This window comes from Spea bombifrons, chromosome 9 (assembly GCF_027358695.1).
Source record: "Spea bombifrons isolate aSpeBom1 chromosome 9, aSpeBom1.2.pri, whole genome shotgun sequence".
Classification (NCBI taxonomy): Eukaryota; Metazoa; Chordata; class Amphibia; order Anura; family Pelobatidae; genus Spea; species Spea bombifrons.
The window spans coordinates 41,736,075-41,757,281 of NC_071095.1; the positions used below are offsets into that span (position 1 = coordinate 41,736,075).

General features: G+C 38.6%; 1 protein-coding gene across 3 annotated transcripts in view; it reads right to left on the reverse strand.

Annotated features, from left to right (window-relative positions):
* Nucleotides 1-6,750: 6,750 nt before the first annotated feature.
* FRMD6 (FERM domain containing 6) overlaps nucleotides 6,751-21,207 on the reverse strand; it is an 84,038-nt gene continuing 69,581 nt past the window's right edge. For 2 of the 3 annotated variants that reach the window (XM_053474913.1, XM_053474912.1), the window contains exons 2-14: nucleotides 19,193-19,447; nucleotides 18,641-18,731; nucleotides 16,394-16,473; nucleotides 15,296-15,372; nucleotides 13,121-13,307; nucleotides 12,560-12,715; nucleotides 12,163-12,228; nucleotides 11,465-11,533; nucleotides 10,151-10,325; nucleotides 8,884-9,219; nucleotides 8,315-8,434; nucleotides 7,595-7,686; nucleotides 6,751-7,108 (exon numbers count right to left, since the gene is read on the reverse strand). In XM_053474913.1, the coding sequence (XP_053330888.1) occupies nucleotides 6,824-7,108; nucleotides 7,595-7,686; nucleotides 8,315-8,434; nucleotides 8,884-9,219; nucleotides 10,151-10,325; nucleotides 11,465-11,533; nucleotides 12,163-12,228; nucleotides 12,560-12,715; nucleotides 13,121-13,307; nucleotides 15,296-15,372; nucleotides 16,394-16,473; nucleotides 18,641-18,731; nucleotides 19,193-19,291 (1,833 nt within the window). In that variant the 5' untranslated portion in view covers nucleotides 19,292-19,447 and the 3' untranslated portion in view covers nucleotides 6,751-6,823. The remainder of the gene's footprint in view (nucleotides 7,109-7,594; nucleotides 7,687-8,314; nucleotides 8,435-8,883; nucleotides 9,220-10,150; nucleotides 10,326-11,464; nucleotides 11,534-12,162; nucleotides 12,229-12,559; nucleotides 12,716-13,120; nucleotides 13,308-15,295; nucleotides 15,373-16,393; nucleotides 16,474-18,640; nucleotides 18,732-19,192; nucleotides 19,448-21,207) is intronic. The other variant, XM_053474914.1, reaches the window with a different exon arrangement.

Below are 21,207 nucleotides of genomic sequence, written 5' to 3' on the forward strand. Positions count from 1 at the left end.
AGATAACCTCAGTAAGGCTCTAAGACAGAAGACAAAACGGAATTTGACGTTGTGTGCCCGCCAAGCTCTGCTTGTGTTGAGCCGGGGCTGTGTTAGCCAGCGTTTTAACATTGACAGCTAAAATTAAAGGCTTCGTAAACAAATTCTCTAGAACATCAGAGACATTTGCTTTCTAAGCGTTTCTGTCAGAACAGTAAGGCAGCAGGTTTTTTTTCTATGTCCTCCACCCCCCCCCCTTTAATTCCACAACTCTGTCCTCAAGAAATTGCAACATTCTCTTAATCTGTCTGTAAATTTGTGAAATTGACTTTTGGATAGGAGCCATTTTCTGAAGTGATAAAAAAGCAGAAATAGATTCTCAAATTAACACAAATTTATGTGAAAGGCAAACTGTACCGGCTCTTACTTTGTGTGCGGGTGTTTTTTTTATTGTTTATAAAACCATTTCATATCTCAGATGAAGACGAGGAGAAAGCCATTCTGTCCTCTCTGTTGTTTTCAAGTTGTTCAGATTGTGTACATTTTCCTGGAAATGATGTAGCGGACTGTGATGAAATGGCTTCAGCTCATTGTTGTCATGGTAACTGTAGATGACTGCTTTCCTGTGTTGCCATGAAAGTGCTGGTTTATGTGTGCACAGAAAACAGCAGTCAGTAATCAAACCTGCTTCTTATTTCCTTCAACACAAGAGGGGCCATGGTGACATCCCAGAGCGCCAGACAGCTCTGCATCATAGCGTTAAAATGAAGCTGTAACCATCACAGCTTCTAGAATGCTAGAAATACCCCCAAAATGTCAGGTTCCTAAAGCAAGACATCTTCACTGGCGGGATTAGAGGCAGAGTTTTGACCAGAATCGACCATTCACCTACATCAGCCCTCAGCTTCCTCGTGATGTACTAAAGTAGAACACTAGGATATGACACCCTCCTTCAATACGTCACATGGTGAAAGCTTTGATAGAGGTCTCCCCTCAACCTAATAGCCATCAGCATCTTCATGATATGACAGCGATAACTTAATGTAGATGAAGAATCCAGATTCTTAAAACATGAAGTTAAGATGTATTTCCATATGGCAGGAGCTTCCAACATGCGGCCTGTCGGACATTGAGGTGCACATGGCAGTCCTGTAGGGGGGACCTCTATGCACTCAACTGCAAGCTCTCTGCAAATGTGTTAGCTTTTCATTAGGCCATGAACAGTGCTGCCACCTGGTGGCGGTAGTGTGCTTGCACAGGTGCTCCGCAACATGAAATCATTTTTCCTGGCAGATCATAAAGAAAATTCTAAAATAGTAAGTAAAATGGGGATTTGCATAAAGCAACTCCAAAGCTGATAAATGGAGACTAGATGGTCCAGTTAGTTATTTTCTCAAACACAAATATGAAAATGAAAACAGACCACATAAACTGAAACATTGCCCTGAATGAGCATAATTCCTTATACTAGAAGCATACTCATAAAACTGATACCTATCAATACATGGTGTTATTTTACAATGAACAAAAAATCTGTTCTGAACCTGTACACTTCAAAAACTGACTGGTATAACACAAAAGCGTAGTTCCATCAAAACAGGGGATCCCTGCCTTTATGGTAAAGATCTTTGCGTATCACAGTGCACATCTCTGTGTGCTGGCATATGATGTCATAGTAGTGTAAATGGGCTGGATCCGATCATCTTAATTATTGTTACTGTTATCTTTTATTTATATAGCGTCAACAATTTACACAGCACAATTTCTAAGAAGGAATATACTTCTTTAGCATTGCCGTAACGAATAAGCTCAATGTAGTGTTTGAACAGGGACAGTCACCCAAAATATCCCATGACTGACAACAATGGCGGCCTCCAGATCTCCGGATAAAGGAAAGGGATTGGAACAAAATGAGTTAAAACCAAGTTTTTGTCAATGCTGACCTACATTACTGTGTACAGAAAAAGCAAGAATTCAGCGCATACCCAGCGAACACCATTCAAAAAACACCCATCTAAGGCATAAATATCTGTCGCACTTTATGGTCATAGATTGCAGAGCCAGCCACTGTGTCAAAGTATCCTACGTTTGTACATTACTTGGGTACTTATTGGTCATTATTATTCTACCAGGAAATGGACACTCTATACAAAAAACAATATTTTTGCTTTTTTTAATCTAAAATCATTTAAAAGACTAATGTATAACTGCTTCCCTTTTCATTAGTATGGCTGTGCATGTATTTGCATGAATTGTTTCCTTATTTATTTTCTGATTTATTTTCTGATTTCTGATATGTGTTTCCTATTTGTCTAATTGTTCTTAAAATTCGATGGTATGAAGAACAATGTATCAAACAGGATGTGTTTTTGAGACGCTGCAAATATTTTTTGGACCAATAGATGGCACTAGATGTCTTCAAGAGAATATGGTAGAATCACATACAGCCCTATTGGGATCTATTCACTAAACGGAGAGTTCATTCATTCCGCTATACATTATGTAGATCCAATCCTAGTGAATGGTGCTGTATAATGTATACTTAAATAAATGCTATTTCTTGTGTCCTTACCCATTAAATCATACATAATGTAGGGCCAGGTCCCCCTTCTTGAGGGAGACTCCTACCAGTGTTGGTCCTTCATAATCAAAAGGGATGTATGGAGGTTGAAACCACAACTCTCCTTTCAACTCACCCTTTAGTGAATAAAGCTCTTAGATGTGAATATCAGATATCTTGCATGTATTATTATGTCCTGATGTAAGATTAGCTGTTGAAGTTGGGGGGCCCGGGGCAATTTTTCACACCAGGGCCCCTTGGTTTCTAGTTACGCCCCTGGAACCAGCATGAACTTTTTCAGCAATTTGAGCTACAGTAGCTTGTCTGTTGGATTTGACTACATGGGCCAGCCTTCGCCCCCCCCCACGTGCATCAATGAGCTGCAAATTTGGAGATGTTCTGACCCAGTTTTTTGCCATCACAATTTGGTTGTTGTCAAAGTCGCTCAGATCCTTACGCTTGCACATCCTGTACCCTGCTTCTCCAATCTGGAGAGAGGCTGTGCCGGAGGCTCCGTTCCTTTTGCGGAAACACTCCAGGAGGCATGGTTACCGGAGATGATACTGGGGAGAAGTGGATGAAGAAAGAAGTCAGTGGAACAAGAAGCAAGAGAAAAAGCAGAAATATGGAAAAGTAGACAGGGACACAGGAGCAGTCTGCGGAGGAGGTAGGGAGCCATTGAGAGACAGTACTAAATGAGAGCGTGAGGGTGTGAGTGAATTAGAGAGCATAAGAGAATGTGAGGGAATGAGTGACGAGTTTTGTTTTTTAGAAGAAGCCCTCCGAATTTCATCTGAACTGAAAGGGCGAGAAATTGTATTTATTGTCCAAAAACAACTGGACATCATTTGCACGAGTCTAATAAGCACAGTTATATGGGTTTGTTTAATGTACAGAACTGTAAAGTGTTGGATTTGGGAAAAGTGACAGATCTGCTTTAACACAAAATGATACCCGATGGAGTGATGAAGTTAGGGAATGACTTGCACACTTCGAAGAATGCTTAACTTAACCCTGGGTTCCAAAGGGGAGCATATTTCATTTTAAAGAAATGCACTGATCCCTCTGGCACTTCAATGGTTACATTTTCAGCAGCCACCAACATGTACTTGTCACACAGGAAGACTATAATGCAACATTCACGATGCAGTTTCCAAATATTGCTTTAATACTGATAAGTACAAGATCTGAAATAAAACGTTATTTTTTATTACAAACCATTTATAAAAAATACTCCATTTTAAAACTTTCAAAACATTGAACGAACAAAGAAAAAAAAAAAACCATGAAAATGTAGCAAACAATTGTACAATACTATATAATCAATAGAAATACATATTTCTTATTAAAACAAAGGCATTGTGCTGGGATTTGCCGCTTACTGTACAATTTACAGGAAAGAAAATATATTTAGGTACATTTTGCTTTGTGTTACAAATATGTAGATGAATGGAACATTTGAAAAGTTATTTTGGTTTAAAAACTGGATCAGAGAGAAAAATTAGAAAAAAAAGCAGCTTTGCTTGTATACGGTCTATTCAGTGACCAGTGAGCTGGCTCACCGTGCCGGGGTTTGATCATATTCCTGTTAATGTGTAAGCTGTAGGCCAGGAGTGGCCATCTGGCTCACCAGGTAAATGCCCGGTGGGCCGGTAGCCAATAACACCACGCACTTACCCTTACTGCCGTGTCAGCGCCAGACCGCGTGCTTCCGTGTGTGGCGCTGGATGGATACATGCAGCCATACACCATAAACACCTACGGCCGTACCCTATGGAATTCAATCGTGAGTGGTTTGTAAGTAGTTTCCCATCAATGTCAACATCCCAGGCTATATTTAACATGACTGTTTTTCCAAGGACCCTCCATAAAAGATTTATAACAACTGTTCTGAGCATATTACATGTTCCAATGAAATCTTTTTTGGCAGATAGTGGCAAAAATGTCCAAAAAAAGTGTTTCTGGTACAACGTTTGAAAAGTGGCCTATCGCCTTAACTAAAGATGGAATGTCCTTGATGATTGAACATTTTCAGGTTTGATCACCTTTCAGAACGGTGTACTAGAATCCCTGGTACCTCTCTGGTACTTTTTCTTCATCCCCAACCTACTGGAAAATGGACAAAGCATGACACTGTCAACAATGCCTCAACTCTTGTAAACCAATTGTACTTATAACATCTTGGGATCAATAAACTCAGGTCATATGTTATATATGTTGGATTTTTTCCAACGTTCAGGGATAAGTGCTATGCCATTTAGTAGCTACTAATGTTTCCAAAATGATCTACCCAATATCCCTTGGTTGATATCTACAAAGTCGCATTTTGTATTTTCCATTAAAAGTAAATAAAAGTTGCTCATTTTGAGAACATCTTAAGCATAGGAGATTGCTTAAATTTTTTTTTGGAGTTAGATTTCTTCAACCGCAGTATTTTAAATCACAGGCTCTACATTGAAAATGTTAAGGTCACCCCCATCACCCTAATTAGACAGAAGTCAGGAAGAATTAGGATTTCTTGGGCACCATCTGTAAAATATAATCCTGAAGCTATAACAATTTCCAAAAAATGATTAATTAGTCTGGAGGACGAATGCTTTACCTTCACAGGGAGAAAAAAGGGATACCTCCCTGGTTTCCAAACAATGAAAAAGATACTGAGCTCTTTTAATAAAGAGGGATTATGCCCCTACTTACTGAACCTTAACCCATGACAAAATTAAAATATATTAAAAAATATGGTTAGGAAGACGGCACGCCAAGCCAGATCATTTTTTAGATCAGTAAAGAAAACAAATAGGAAAATCTTTGTTGTAAGGTAGAAAATGTTATGATGAAAGCCAGATAAGTTTAAAGTAACATTTACAGAGCGAAAGAGCTGAAAAACATCTTTGTAGAAAAAAACTTGACACTCAACAAGGATTTCTGGACCAAGATCGGCCAGTCAGCAGTTTTACAAATGATAAGGCGACTAAAAATATACACATTCTTATTATGTACGTTAAGTGGTAAAGCACTTTAACGAGGAAGACGGTCACTTTATTCCTAAGGACACAACGATTGTCTATACGAGAACAACTGTAAAATATATTAACCCCTTCAATGCATCCTGGTACTGATGGGGTAAAAATAGTCATTTAATAAAGGGTCTATAAGATCCATAGATATATACATATATGCTACAGGTTATATATATGATAAAGTCGTGTATTTTAAATGAAGAAAAAAAAAACAGTCAAAAACTTCCTGTTCCGATCACGTAATTGTTCATGGCATGAGCTGAGCCAAACAAAGGGCTGGGTTTGGAAACAAAATGCAGGTGGAGGCATGAAAAATGACTTAATTCTTAATTATGTTTCCTGTATAATCTCATCTATAATCACAAATCCCCAATTTCACAATACTTAGAAAGTGGGTGCATATTAAACAGGGGTTCAAAAACAGATCTGATATATGAAGTTTTCCTGCAACTTTAGCATGAAATCATACCTGTGTAATGGCGCCTGAGATCTTACGGTAACCCTCTGTCTTTTTAGAACATCCACATCTGCTCTAAAATTGATTAAAGAATATAAGAGCTATGGTTTGACCCTCTGATGTGTACACTACACTATATGTACTCAATAATTAAGACATTTTGGCATTAAAGATATAAGCAGATCCCTTTCCAAGTGCCATACAGCTTTTATATAAAGCAAAAGACGTCCATGTGCAATGTGCCTGGCGTGGGTTCACCCAATAGCTCCAAAAGTCTATGACCCTTTCATTAGGTTCTAGGCTCCTTTATTGAAAACCCAACCCACGATAAATTCTCCATAACACAAACCTCTACCAGCTTATTAACCTAAGGGTCAGATTTCTATAGAACCCGAAGCTTTGTAAAAGCAATTAGAACTCCTTACACGTTTATTTATTCATGAGAAAACAGCATATGGCGTAGTTCGTTTCTCCACCTTTCTGTTTGCTGATTCCCTCTTTGAAGCTGTTTTGCTTGTGTTGATTGGATTGCGCTTTTACTTGCCCCCATTTTTTTAAGTTTGTTTTTCTTTGGAGAGCATATCTTTTTTTCTTTCCAAATACCCACAAAATGTTTCCCATTATGGCTGAATATTTTCCCAAAAATGAACTTCTGTAAACAAAAGAGTACCTGTTTATCAAATGTAAAAAAAAAAAAAAAAAAAAGAACTGTACAAACTCAACAATTTAAAGGTTTGGCAAAAGGTTTGTAGATTTCCATAATGTCTTTTGAAAATCTGGGCAGCCAGGCCCCGTGAATGGTAAGTCTTACACAACAAACTCTGGGACTTCATCGTGAGTCAGGTCCAGAGAGAAGTATTTGCTGGCCTTTTTGGCTGAAAGAGGTTCTTGAATGTTGGCCCATTGTTGAGCGAGGCAGCCATGACAATAAAGTCCTTTATCTTCTAAGGGGTGACCACATCCAAACGTGTAGCTTTGGGCAGTGTCCTGACACAGATCAGCAATCTGTAAGAAGTCCTTTTGATACAAGCGGATGTCATCCAGACTTAAGCTGTGACGGTCCGTGGAAGTCTTTGGTTTCCTGCTTGTGCTCTGTAAAAGTAAGCAGTTATTTAAGAAATCTCAAAATACGTAAAAAGGTATAATGTTGACTTAGAAGCTAATCCTGGATGGGACAAAAGCAAACTATCATAACCAGACAACCTCACTGGGGATGCTTGATAATTTGGATAATGGCAGTAGCATATGTGATGTATTCCCAGTAAATCTCATGATGCACCAAATTCACTCCAAAACTGATAACTGAAGCAGCCAATAATCCCGTAATGGGTTCAGTAGTCGGTTCAGCTGGCAAGTTTGTCACCAAGGTTCAATTTAATTTGGAAACCAGAATCGCCAATAAAGTAAGAGATGAATCAGCTCAGCTGGAATGAGTATGGTTTTTAATATGTTAAGGTTTATTAAGTAAGGAAGAAATGTATCAGCCTTTACCACTAATGTGATGTGAAACAACTTCAAAATCTTAATATACTATGAAGACAGAGGTGTTTCTGTATTCTTGAAGTATTCTTGACGTACCTGAGGAAGGGAATCAATGCTCTGGCCTCTAAGCTTTACCACTGTTTCTGAGGAGCTGGAAGTTGATGAATTAATTTCCTTTACCACTAACCCTTGAAACAATTATAAAAGTAAGAAAAACATTAGTTAATTTGCGTAAACGTAAGCAGAAGAAAAAAACAATGTATCAAAAGATTCCAATAGTTTCCAATTAAGTTACTAGAATTGGAATAAAGGCTTGGGTTTAACAAACGCAGCACAAAACAGAGAAGCACAGATTTTCCCATTTGAAGATTTCTAGATTCGATTAGATTTTTAGAAAAAAAAAGCCCAAAGGTAAGCAACCACGAAGATCAGTAAAATGTGCGACTGCATCTAGCCCACAGACATCCCTGTTAAACGCAACCGAAAGAACGAAACGCTACTTAAACATTATATAATCTGCTAGGAAACTATTTTTCCTTCTCCTAATTAAAATGTATGCAGAAGATTTATCATATAAATAAAAAATTAAGACAATATTTGGGTGTAGGAGTTATGTTTTCACTTTTTTCTTTTTGTCTTCTCTTGTTTTTGGGCTCCATGCATGTATTTCCATAATCATTCAATCTTTAGTTTTTATATATATATATATATATATTCATATATTGGGAACACATTTAAATCCTAGGTTGTTTTCGGGGGTTTGGAATGGGATGCTGCATTATAGTAATAGACTGATGGATGTCCTTTATGGCTCACCTGTATGCCCATTTAGTTGTTGTGAGCTCAGCATATCTTCAGTAATATAAATACATAGATCAGGACTGATATCCAATGGCAAGTCAAGGTCCTTTGGGTCATCAACCAACATTTCTATCTCTGTAAACAGACAGTTGAGTTTAGGGGCCATAAAGAGATAATAATTGCAACCTTTTCTGTGTTAGTTTTCCGCCAATACGGCTTCACATGATGGTCTGGTAGTTAAAAAAAAAAATAAAAAAAAAATAAAAAATAAAATGTAATAAAATATTTCCTAACTATGAGCTAATGCAGTGGAGGGCAAGTAATCAAAGCCATTTAAGTAAAAGGATAATGAGCCTTGAAAAGGGATTTGCAGATAAAGGAGTAAGTTCAGAGTTTTTGTAGCACAGAAGAAATCAATGATAACTACTGTAAGTCTGGAACAGCGCGATACTATGGCTTTGGTGGTAGTCACCTAGTAATAGTTTGAGCTTATGAGAATTAAGATGGTAATACAGTCAGAACATGAATTTGTGAATCAAAATGAGCATGGAAGTGGCATGCGCAGCCAGCATGGTTTAAATTACCATCATCCTGCGAGTCATCGTCCAATCTGTCCTTGCCGACACTCTCTGCTCCGGAGGTATGGGAGCTGCTATGGCTGGTCATGGAACTGCAGGTTTTCAGTTTGCGGTGCAGTAGAATCCCCGAAAAGCTGTCCTCCGGCCCGATATCCCTGTGCTTGGTATCGGCCTCGATCCCCGAAGTGTGCGAACTGCTGTGGCTCGCTGTGGAGTGCCTGGAGAGACGCTTGTGCTTGACGCTCCCTGCGCTGCTGCCGCTGGCACGGGATCTCTTATCCAATTGGTCCATTTCATGGTCCAATGTGTCGCTGATGTAGGACTCCCGATACTGTTTCTTCTCTAAAAACCAAAAGATGCTATTTTAGAAAGGAACATCATCCTACAGTCACTTCATTAGAAAGAAGAGTGTAACAAGGACTTTACTGAATCCATGTGGGATCAGTCAATGTGCCTGGGGTGGGTGATTTATAAATGTTCAATGATAAAAATTGATGTTAGAATGGCTGCCTTTGGAATGTGAAAGGATTTCTCTATTGGCGACACCGTGGTCTGTGTTAAAGTGATTGTTATAATGGTCGGTGGTTTAGCGGAAGGTGCCAAGCCAAAGTTAGAAGCCCAGTAATATATTGCCTCAAAACATGTAGCTAACAATGGCAAGGGCAACAATTCTTAATGTGCTCCGTCATCCCCAGTCCAATGTATATCTGCGAAAATAGACTGTATAGAAGGAGCACGGAAACGATACAATCAGGGTGTAAACCCCAAACCCTTGTTTTTTAGGCATCTGTCTGTAGAACTGAAAGTAAAATAAAAATCAAAGGTCTAACGTTCACATTAAAAGTAGCTGAGCACCTTTAAGAAACAAGCCCTGAGATATGAGCGCTGTTCATTACTTCTCGAGTCTTTTCCCGCGATGTGCTCAGTATGCGTGCAATTTGCAGACCTTCCTGTTGTTCTGGGACATAGACGTTAACGATGGAGACCTTACGCAGCAGTGTGGTTCCTAATGAAGCCTGCAGTCTATGCTGAAATCTGCTTACTTGTTATCTTATGTAAATCTGTTTTATTGTTAAATCTCTGGATTTTAGCTCTTGATCTCTACGTTGGAGTGTCACTAAAGAGATGTATTTGCAGATAAAAGCGCATACAAAACGTGAGCTTCTTATGCTTGAAACAGTCTAAAAAGATATACAGAAGGACACCTAGACGTTTGTGTGTTCTATAACAGATATCGTTACGTTTTTCAGCCGGTGATGTACACTTTCCATACCTTCATTCTCTTCGAGCTTCCTGACTTGGCGCAGGACAGGCTGCAGGTTCATGTACAGTCGGTGGCTATTACTGAGCAGCTGAAGGAGATGTCGCGATCGCATGGAGCAGCCAGTGTAGTAAATTAATTTCCTGGCCGAGGGCAAGCCATCTGGTAAGATTTCAAACTTTTTACCCTGGAGGTAGAAAATCATTTTAGATCGCACACTGACATTTTTCATATCCAGGACACGTTTCTTAATAAACGGTGAAATAACGCTGCACTGAGACGGGTTACAATATTCCTAACAACGTAACCTTTTTCCCGCTAGCTGAGAGAGATATGGCCAAGGAACAGAACATCAGCACTGATGGAGATATATAGACTATAGGAGTATTAAGGAGAGGTTAGCGAATACACAGAATGTATAGCTAGATAGCTAGGAGCAGGTTTATTGCAGTCATGTCTTCCAAGGTCAGGCAACCTCTAGTACTCCAGCTGCCGTGTAACATGAATGTCTGATTCAGGCCAAGACCTGCGGCAGCACGGCCTGACAGATGGCATCAATGCCACCCGCCGTGCATATCCCACAAAGATATATGTGTGTCTTGTAACGCAGATCTTTGCTTAGACTCCCCCATGACCATTGCTTTAAACATGACAAAATCCCAGGGATCTGAACAGTATACAGAAAGAAGCTCAGTTCTCTCCCAAAGATATGGGATAGGTGGAAATTCGCCGGTATGTCGGAGATCAGCGGTTGAGATGAACTCATTATTATTGACACTCCAAGTCCTATCATGCTAAAATGTTTTTTCTTTATTTTGCAGCTGCTGAGCATCTTCAAGTGTGTTTAATATATTTCTGCCTAATTCAGTGAAACTTTCTGATCATTTAAGGCATCCATCAAAACGCCCGCTTTTCCCCTAATTTCTGCCATAAAAGCAGAGAGCAGCTGATTGATCCAAGACTTCTGGAGCCTACAGCTGTATAGATCAGCATAAGTAGCGTCTGTGACCAGTTTTTTTACATTAATACGTGGAATGATACAAGAATAGCCACAAGCAAACTGCCTGCTTTATCTCAATATACAACCGAATGTTTATAAGAACTGCAACTCCTATGCCCCTAAACCGTCTGTAATAACTGCTTAACACTGCCAAGCCCTTTTATTCTGTGCATTCTATAGAGATTGCATGCTGTAGAGGGTGGTGTTAATACTTAATACCCTGTTTCTTAGTTCATTTATAGGAATATAGCTACTCCCCGCCACTGTTCTTTTACACCTCGTCATGCAATCTATACTTGCTCATCTCACTGGTCCATCTCACTTACCACAAACACAAGTTTTCCCACGTTAGTCCAAGGAAAATCAAAAAGTAGTTGCTTTTCATCTCCTATACTCTGTAAAACATAATAAAACGCAAAAATACTTACTGCACTGGACTTACTGGACTTAAGCCTTGTCATTGGACCCAAATCAAGCAGGATTGTTCACATCACAAATAATCCAACGACCCAAACTGTCCTCTCATAGTAAACACTTATCAAAAACCCATCATGCATGGGAGTAATCATTATTGACTTAGTTCACCTAGAACACTAGAAACCATCATGTTTGGCCGGCTAGAGTCTCATTAGGTCCATCATATTTTTTATGGTGGTCTATTAGGAGAATGAAGGTAAATATAACCTCCGATGACAAAGATCTCTCTTTCTTAGATCTTATGCCAGTGAGTGAGCGTGACATCATAGTCTGAAGATGATGAAAAATGGAGCCAAAAAAATAAGAACAGGACCATACAGACATCTTCTCCCTCACCTTTCCCTTCTCCACAGGTACGAACATCCCCATTCTCATGTGTGGGCCAATGTGTATTATTAGTTCTCCCAATAAAAGGATATGGTGACCCTATAAAACCCAGTGGTAGCTGGAACAATACTTATCTCATATGCAACTATTGCCAAAATGAAGGTTTTCTGAGTATTTAAATGCATCCTAAATCTAGCAAATACCAAAAAGTGCTACCAACCTGAAAAATTTGGATCCCTCTCAAAGTGAGTCCAAGGATCAAGGAGGCTTCAGTCTCTCTTTTGTCCTAGGGAGGAAACCACAATGGGATAAAGTCACATTCATCCAATCTTATCACTTACAAATTAAAGATTAATAACGAACTGTCCTTCCGGCATAAGTTCCAGATATTCAAAGATGTTTGTTGGCCAAAAAAAGGGGGAGAAGCTAAGACAATGATAAAGAGATATTAAGACTATGGGAGAACACAAAAGTTTCCATTGTGTCGTTATGGGCTGTATAATGGAAATTCACGTTTATGGAATATGTATATATGGTCTTTGCGTGGAGTGTACATAGAACATATGATAACAATGTATAGGTTATAAGGAGGCAGGAGCGTTTGTGACATCCGTTACCTTGTATAATCTGTAGTAATGTACAGCAACGTCTTCGAGTCTCGCTGCCTCCTTAATGTACATAAGATGAGCCTCAGACACTGTCAGTGCAAATTGGTCGCGGTGGATGTTGGGAATGTGTTTCAGGATGTAATCTTTGCCTCTTTTCTTAATCACCTGGGTCAAGAAAAACAGAGTCAAGATGCAAACAGTGGCGCCAAGAATCAGAATATATTAGTAAATAAGAATCAGTAATTTGTATGCCTTGTAATTCGGTAAGTGAAAGATTATATGTTTTCTTGTGTTTTCTTTATAAAAACAAAAGTATCTGTTGAGTAAACTAAGGAACTCTTTGAGTGTAAATAATCCTGCATTATATATAATGAAAGCTGCTTTTGGTCTAACGGACACGGAAATCTTAGGGCTTCATGGACAAGATTCTAGTGACGTGGAGGCCATTTGAGATCCGTTCACTGTGAGAAAACAACCCCAAAGCATTGCTAGGAAAAGAGAGGAAAACAGACAGAAGAAATAAGAAGCAAAGTACACGAGGAAAGTTTATTTCAAAGAAAATGTACGTACCCAAGGAGGGAAATAAGCCTCTGGATCAAAATATTTCCCATAATGCTTGTTTCTTTTGAAGTTCCCCAGGTCAGCTTGCAGTGCGAAGGCGGCCAGCAGGAAGTAGGCCTCCTCTCTCTGCAGGCACTGCGAGAGTAACACTTGCTTTCTTAGGTGCCAATAGTAATAATATCTCGCTGTTCTGTCGCTATAATCAAAGAACAAAAAAATGAACTCATAAATGTGCTCATAAAAGCTTTCAGATGAGCAGTGCATCGGTCGCCTCTCCTCAAAAGTTATCTATTCTACAAAATTGTCATTTCCCATAGATTCCTGGAAACTAGAGCTTTTTTTTAGTTTTTTTTTTTAGATAAAGTATAACCATTCACGGCCCCAACACAAGGAGACTTTTTTTCTTTGCTAGAGTTAAGCAACCCGAATCTGTTTTTCTTAAAGCATTTGGTTACAATATCTCCTGCTAAGTGCATTTCCCTCGTATGACGGACTCCAGATGTTCGTGGAATTGCACGGATGTTAGTGGCAACCCCCCCTCTTGAAAAAAATCTAGCCGTTTGGAACATGTGACACGGATCACCACCAAAAACATCTGTTATGCAGCCGCTTTGACGTGTGTTACCATTCAGCACAAGGCTTTCAAGAAAGACAAAATCTTTACATATGTTAGATGTCTGCAGCCGATCGGTTATGGCTTCTCATGTTTTCTATCTATGATGCAATTTTTAAACTGTGTGCAAATAGCACAACGATATCCACTAAGAATACTTCGGAAACCCGACTGCAAGTCCTACATACATTCTATGGAGTACTTCATGCTATTAAAAATTATGCATCTCAACAAAAAATTGGGTTTTCTGCTATGCCAACTTGCCCGTGGTTGACAAAAGTTTGTAAATCTGGCCAGAGGTTGATGAGACTTTGGGATTTATCATAGAAGGTTCTTGGCTGACTGAGCGTCATGTCTTAGGAGTTGGAGTTCACCTTACAAGGTTCCTCTCTAATTAGGGAAACCTCTTGACCTGAAGATCTCTCCCTTCTCCTCACACACCCACACCCTGCTTGAACCAGCAACTTAACATTAACAGGAGATAAATTACTGGGGATAAATAATCATGGAGATCCTGAGAACGGGAAATCAAGATGGCTGCCCTCATAGTATACACATAAAGTATACATATAAGGTTTGAGGTGTTCCACGGCAGGTAAAATGGGTAGACTCGATGGGCCGAAGCACACAAATGCAGGATTTGGGAGAAGGGACACCACTGGCCAGCTTGTGACCCTAAAGTTGACTTTTGATCTGTACTTGATCCCGAAAGTGACACATTTATCTCTATGCCTTTTAGTGTTTCACACTTTAACTTGTGAGGAGTCATTCTAAATCAAAGTGTGTTTACAAGCTGGTTAATGGGTATAAAAGCACCGATTTATGGACAGTTGTAAAAATCTGTGAGAGGTGATGAGTCCATGCAGTAGGCGTCTCGTTTTTGCTTGTAGAACAAATGTCCGCATTTGTTTACTTCTGGCGCCCCCTCAGCAGGATACCGAGAGTTATATGGGAACCATTATCCAAAGTGTTCTAAACAACCATTTAACAACCCAATTTACTAGATCTGTTTTGGTAAATTCCTTGGCAATTTGGTGTAACAGGATCCCCCCCCACAACCAGTTACTGGTATTCTAATAAAAATAAATACATTGTTGTTTATAAATGCCATGCCAATTACTGGACCAGAAAGCAGGTAAAAACATTAGCTGTAATGAGTCAATTAAAAGGCCCAACATTAAGAGGTCCAACATTTCTTAAATAGTTTTTCTTATCTATGGTTGTTTGTTAGATGTAGAATAAATTAGTCAAGGACTGGGGAACATTGGGAACGTTCAGATAAGATTCTACCAAATAACCAGAATATCCATCTTGGTCTCGCAGATTAAAAAAAAAAAATTAAGTTACATTATTATTAAAAGAAGGTTTGTTTAAGGATCCTTGGCATATGACTTATATGGCTATTTCCTACTACAATTCTTATATAGAAACATAGAATTTGGCTGCAGATAAGAACCATTCGCTCGTCTAGTCTGCCCATTGTTCCTGCCGTAAAGTTTATACTTCAGTCTTGTGCTTATACCATTTATGTTAAAATTAATTTACTGTATTACCAGAACTAGTGATCTCACCTTATTAATCTGCCATTTTCAACATAATATTGAACTCGGAAATGGATGATCATAGGAGGGCCAAACTGGTCAATACCCTGGTGTGGTAAAAACAAAACAAAAAGATTAACAAATATATTTCACACACACAGATTTATATATATATGTATATATATATATATATATATATATATATTTACTGTATATAGTATACAATACGGTATATAATATACAATAATATTCAACAGATACATTCACCATTTACAATTAAAATATGTTATATTAGGTAGGCAGGTATACAGTGGAGTACTTAGGAGGGGTGGTCCGCTCTGGGTGCCACTCATCAGGGTGACAATTGCCCCCTAGGCCGATCAGACAAGCCCTTTGTAAAAAAATTTTTAACCAGCTCTGGGAAGCAGGAAAGCAGAGGGGTCATGTAACATGAGGATACCAAACCCCGTGGTAATTGTGTGTGAGCATGGATGTGTATGTGTGAGTGTGTGCTTGTGTGTGAGCATGGATGTGTATATGTAAGTGTGTGTTAGTGAGTGTGTGCATTGTGTTGGAGTGAGTGTGTAACTCTGTGCAAATGTGAGAGTGTGTGAAAAAATATATGCCAGCACATACATGTGAGTTAACCTGGGGTGCAAGAGGCCGAAGGGGGGTGTGCAAAATATAGGTTCTATCTCGGGTTGCCAAACACTCTGGGTACGCCCCTGCAGATATATATGTATGTAATTAAATAATGAATATTATAGTGGTGCATATGAGGTATGCCTGCATCATACGTAATTTATACCATGATGGCAGCTGGGTTTCTGGTGACAAAGTCCTCCTCTAAACTCTCTGTGACTACGATCATTTGCAATAGCAATCCCCCTACAGCTCCTTATTGAGCGTTTCTATCCAAACCCGGGGGGCACCGAGTTGCCACCTAATCCAAACAGGATTTATGTCACATTTTGCCTTGTATCTCAGAGACGTGAATCTGCAAACAGCTGAGCTTCCTACCGCACCATCCACAGATACTTTTCATCAGCATTCTGCCAACGGCAAAAATTCCTCAGAAAAGCAAGCCAAGAAATTTGTTGAGCAAACACAGCGCACGGAGGGACATACCTTACTGGCCTCTTTCTTCCACTCCTTCGGGCAGTATTTATAAACCTTCTGGGAAAGTTCCATGTAAACATGTTCATTGTCTGTTCAAAAGAGATACAGAGAGGAGAATGTACTTAATCTATTTACACAAGTACATTTCATTCGAGACAGCATGGTGCCAGTTAATTCATTCTATAGTTTATCCCTAATATTTTAGTGCTATGTCCCTACGAACTCAAAGAGTTAACTCAAATATCAAATGTAGAATTTGCTTTGCTTATATCAGTCAGTATATAACAACAACTTTATATAATATTTTTAATATAGGGTATCCTATAGATCCTATAGTAATATACAGTAAGTATTCTTGTTGTACAGCACTGCAGAGTGTGTCGGTGCTATATAAATAAAAGTATCACATACAAAGTAAAGTTATATTGTTATTACTTCTGCTCAGCCTGTTGCTTATTACTTCAAGTTGTATATGATAAGTAACTGGCTGATGCTGAATGTGCAAACAGTGGCTATTGAGGGTATAAGCATGATGGTTTTAGCATATATTTTAAAATGATCCGTCTTCAGCGCCTTAAAATAATAAGGTTCACTTGTCGATTACAAATAAAGCTAAAAAATTTGTTAAAAGGAAGATCGGGCTACACAGAAAACACCAAGGTCCTCCATATCCCTAAAGTAACTCCATGCGGTCTCCAACAGCTGTTCATTAGCTCTACTATTCACATGGGCTGATTCTTTCAGCTGGAAGCTATGCTTGGATTATGTCATTCCTCCCGTTACTGCGACCGAACACTACTATGAAGTCACCAATCTGGGACGTTAAAGTGGCACGTTGTTCACTTGTGATTTTTGAAGCCCATCTAAAACAGATCTGCCCCCTCCATGTTAAGTCTTCTTCTGAACCGTTGGGTGGAATTCCAGTTCATTGGAATGTGACTTCTGCAGGATCCATCTAGCAGGGCCTGCCTCAGCTGCGTTCATTAATCATCACACTAAACATGTGTCAAGCTGCGGGCTTAACCCCAAAAGTGCCAGAGAGGGGTGTTGGCATGCCCTGTTGCTAGTGATGCAAGCCAAGCAACTTTTTGGTATTTCAAGGGTTACTCGCTAAAGCATTTAATGTGAAGCCCTAGAGAGAGACACTCAAGCAGTTATTATAGCACTGTGGAATACGACGGCGCTTTATAAATCAATAAATCATTATGTAAAGCATATGTGAAGGATTGTACCCCCCACCCAAAATATATTATGGTAATTCTCAATAATCACGTTTTCTTTTGGAGGAGGTGTTGGGAACTATTCATACCTAAAGTCAACCTGTCGTGTTAAAATATGTTTCGCTAGTTAAAAAAATCAATATCATCAGCCACATGTGGTTAATTGGACTGAATTTCCCATTAGGGGAAAACAAACTCGTTATCTAATTTTGAGATTGCCACATTTATTCCGAAAAGATGAAAAAAAAAACTACCCACAAAGAAGAAGAACTAGGTTTCCCCTTAACCGTGGGCTGTTTTAGATTTTGGCAAAAATTGGCATTGTATTACCCAGGATTATTGCATCTCTACTAAAAGAACTTGGCCCACAGCTCATACTTAAACATTCATTTATACTTCGCCACGGTACAGTATACGATATACTGTCAATGTCTTGACAATATTAGGTAACAGTATTAGGGGAAAATATTGTTTCAACACAAAAAGTTTATTACAAATAAGAATGTTAAATAAACTGAACAGGGTGTTGGGTTTACTTACGTTTAATCTCTATTTCTCAGAACAAGAAAATACGTATTATAAGGAGTTTTTATGTGTGAATATAAAACGGGATTTCCAGCGTATTTTTCTCTTTTTTGTTAAAATGTTGATTTTTTTAAAAGGAGGATTTATGTGTTATTCTAACATAAGAAAAAATTGGTCAAAACAATGATCTTATATTTTGCCTAGGTAGTACCTGGCGTTATATCCAACTCATGAATCAAAACTGTAACATTTATAACAATCCAGGTGCTTTCAGAAAATGTCAAATTTCAAATGTCAAAACTATCATAAAAGTGGCCACTTCCAGTACATTGATTTCAACCATAATTGAGCAGAACATTGAAACTCCTCATATAAAACGAACAAAGGTAGAATATAATATAGACGTTGTAGAGGTAAGGATGTCCCATTTATTTAGCTTAAAATTGGGATCTCAGATCTCCAGATTCTTAGTACATAAACTCCATTCACACTCACCAGCTCTTTTACTTACTTTGTATAACGCTGAGGCCAAAGAGATGACAGTCTTTCAATCGGAGAAGATCACATACTTGGACGAGTAACTCCTGGCAAAGTGCTTTAACCTGGAATATATGACATATTGTTATTGGATTTACACACCAGGAACATAAACATATTTTTAGAGTGTAGAGTCCTAACCTGTTTAAAGGAGGATTGTGGTTTTCAGCGGTAATTCAGGAAAATTTCTGGAGAAAACGTTTTAGTTTTAAGTCTCCATCCTACATACCAAGTGTACCACCAAGTATTTTATTAAAAGTAGCATTTCTGGTGTTATTTTTTGCTGTATGGTTGCTTCTGGTCTTAGACTTGAGATACAGCAGTATATATATATATATATACTGCTATAGGTGTTGCGTCAGTATACAATTTTCTAATAGATTTCTGAGATGTATATTTATGTTGATATCTCTTTATGGGACATATTTGTTCTTTGAGCACCATTATTACTTTTCTGATTTATTGCTGTTGTGCTGCCCTTCACATTCACTAGTGCTGTCTTTAAAAACCCAAAGAACCGACTTACGTTTATAATAACATTTAAAGTGTCGTCGTTAGGTAGGAAGACACAAACGCTTCGTCGGTCCTGCATAACTCTGTTGTTCTGGAAGTTCAGTTTGCTCATTTTGTTCTGGGCTAAGCCTGGAGGTCACTGTGGTGCTTCAATCCCTTGTAGGCACCTTACATCCTTAGAATGGGATGGACGTTTCTTCATCATCATCATCATTGTGGTCATCATTCTACATAGAGGAGGGGAATTCCTCTAATCATAAATGAAGCACTGTAAAAAGATTTTAAGAAAAGGTTAAAACCACTGAAATTTCTGTTAAAATCCAACAGATCACACAAATTTAGCCATTTATTATCTTGACAACAAAGGTCTCTAAACAGCAAGGAACATATTGATTTGAAAAAGACTAATGTTACCTTACAACAGATTCATCAACGTAAAGAAAAAATAAATATTATTATTTATAGATTTTTTTCTAACACGCAGCTAATCAGAAATACCACACAAGCAGGTTTAATGAATAATTGATGGAAAGATCCAATGAATAATTCGAAGTGCAAATGAATTCTACTGGGAAATCGCTGAGGTTGGCTTATTACTAAAATAAATAGACTAAAGAAAGCCTTCCTTTTTGTTTGCATTCAAGGTAATGACAAACGTAAGTCCCAGACATAACACTGGTTTGAGTTTGAAATGAAATTGTTTTAATTAATTATTAATTAATTATATTTATAATATACATCTTTCTATTAATGGACTGTTCGTCCAATTTTACATTAAGAAAGAGTATTAAAGTTGTTTAGTGTTAATATTTGAGCGATTTGAATATGTTTTTGTTCAGGCATTTTACCAGCATGCACCTGACTTCCATCTCCTGATTGGCTGATCATTTCAAACATTTGTGGGTCTTGGTAACTTGTGGTATAACATGCAGAGAGAGTGTAGGAAAGGGTAGAAGGTTTACATATAGCTCACCCTGTCTGTTAGTGCTGAGTTTCTGAATGTGTGTCTTAGTGCTGAGTGTCTAGTTGGGTTAGTGTGAGTGTCTGGGTGTGTGAGTGTCTGGGTGTGTGAGTGTCTGGGTGTGTAAGTGTCTGGGTATGTGTTAGTGCTGCCGAGGTCAGGCTCCGGATCCGCCATCATCCTGGGAAAGAATATAAACCTATCAATAAATAAATGTTATCGCATGGCTGAGGGTTTTTATTTCTAGCAAAGGCTTTTAACGCCTGTTCATTAAGGTAAGTGTTTTAGGGATTTCTACCAGGACAGGTCACCTTTACATTTGAACTATTGGACAGAAAGAATGCTAATTATTTCTCCTTTGGGATTCGGAGGCACAAATTAGTTGCACCCCCACCTAGAAGGCTAAATGCCATCCTCACAAGGCCACTCCAGCATTCAGAGCACATGGGGGGTGGGGGGATTTAACGCGCACTTTGCCAGACACGATAAACGGTGACATTTAATCTATAAAAACAGTATTTTAGGGACATGTGGTTTATGGAATACTATTAAAGCAAGATTTTTGTTTTCTCCGAAAGCTCCATATCTCTCGATCTGTGACACGTTGGGAACATTAAGCCTTCAGGCAACAGAAGAGACATTGATTTCTCCTGCCCACTGCTGTAACATGTACATACCATACATTCCCTAAATCCTTAGCCTACAGTCACTACAGAAATAGCCACATCTAACTTTTATACATCGCCACAGCCAGGGTTAGTGAGAATGCCTAGAATGGGCTTTTATCATATTTCTTAATTATTGTAGAAGATGCAGAAATAAAACTTGATTACCAAGTAAGATTTCGGATCCACCCCAATTCCCATAGAGTAAATCAGTTCACCGCAGTGCAGGGATCCTGACACAGATTACTGATCACATTATACTCCTCATCCCTATAGTGGCTCCATAGTGGGCTCTAGAACGATAGCTACATTAAAAAAAAAATCTATACCAGCACTAGAAAATTCACAGGAACGCACAGATAAAAAATGGACTAAAAATGCATTTTTTTTAGAGCAAAAAAT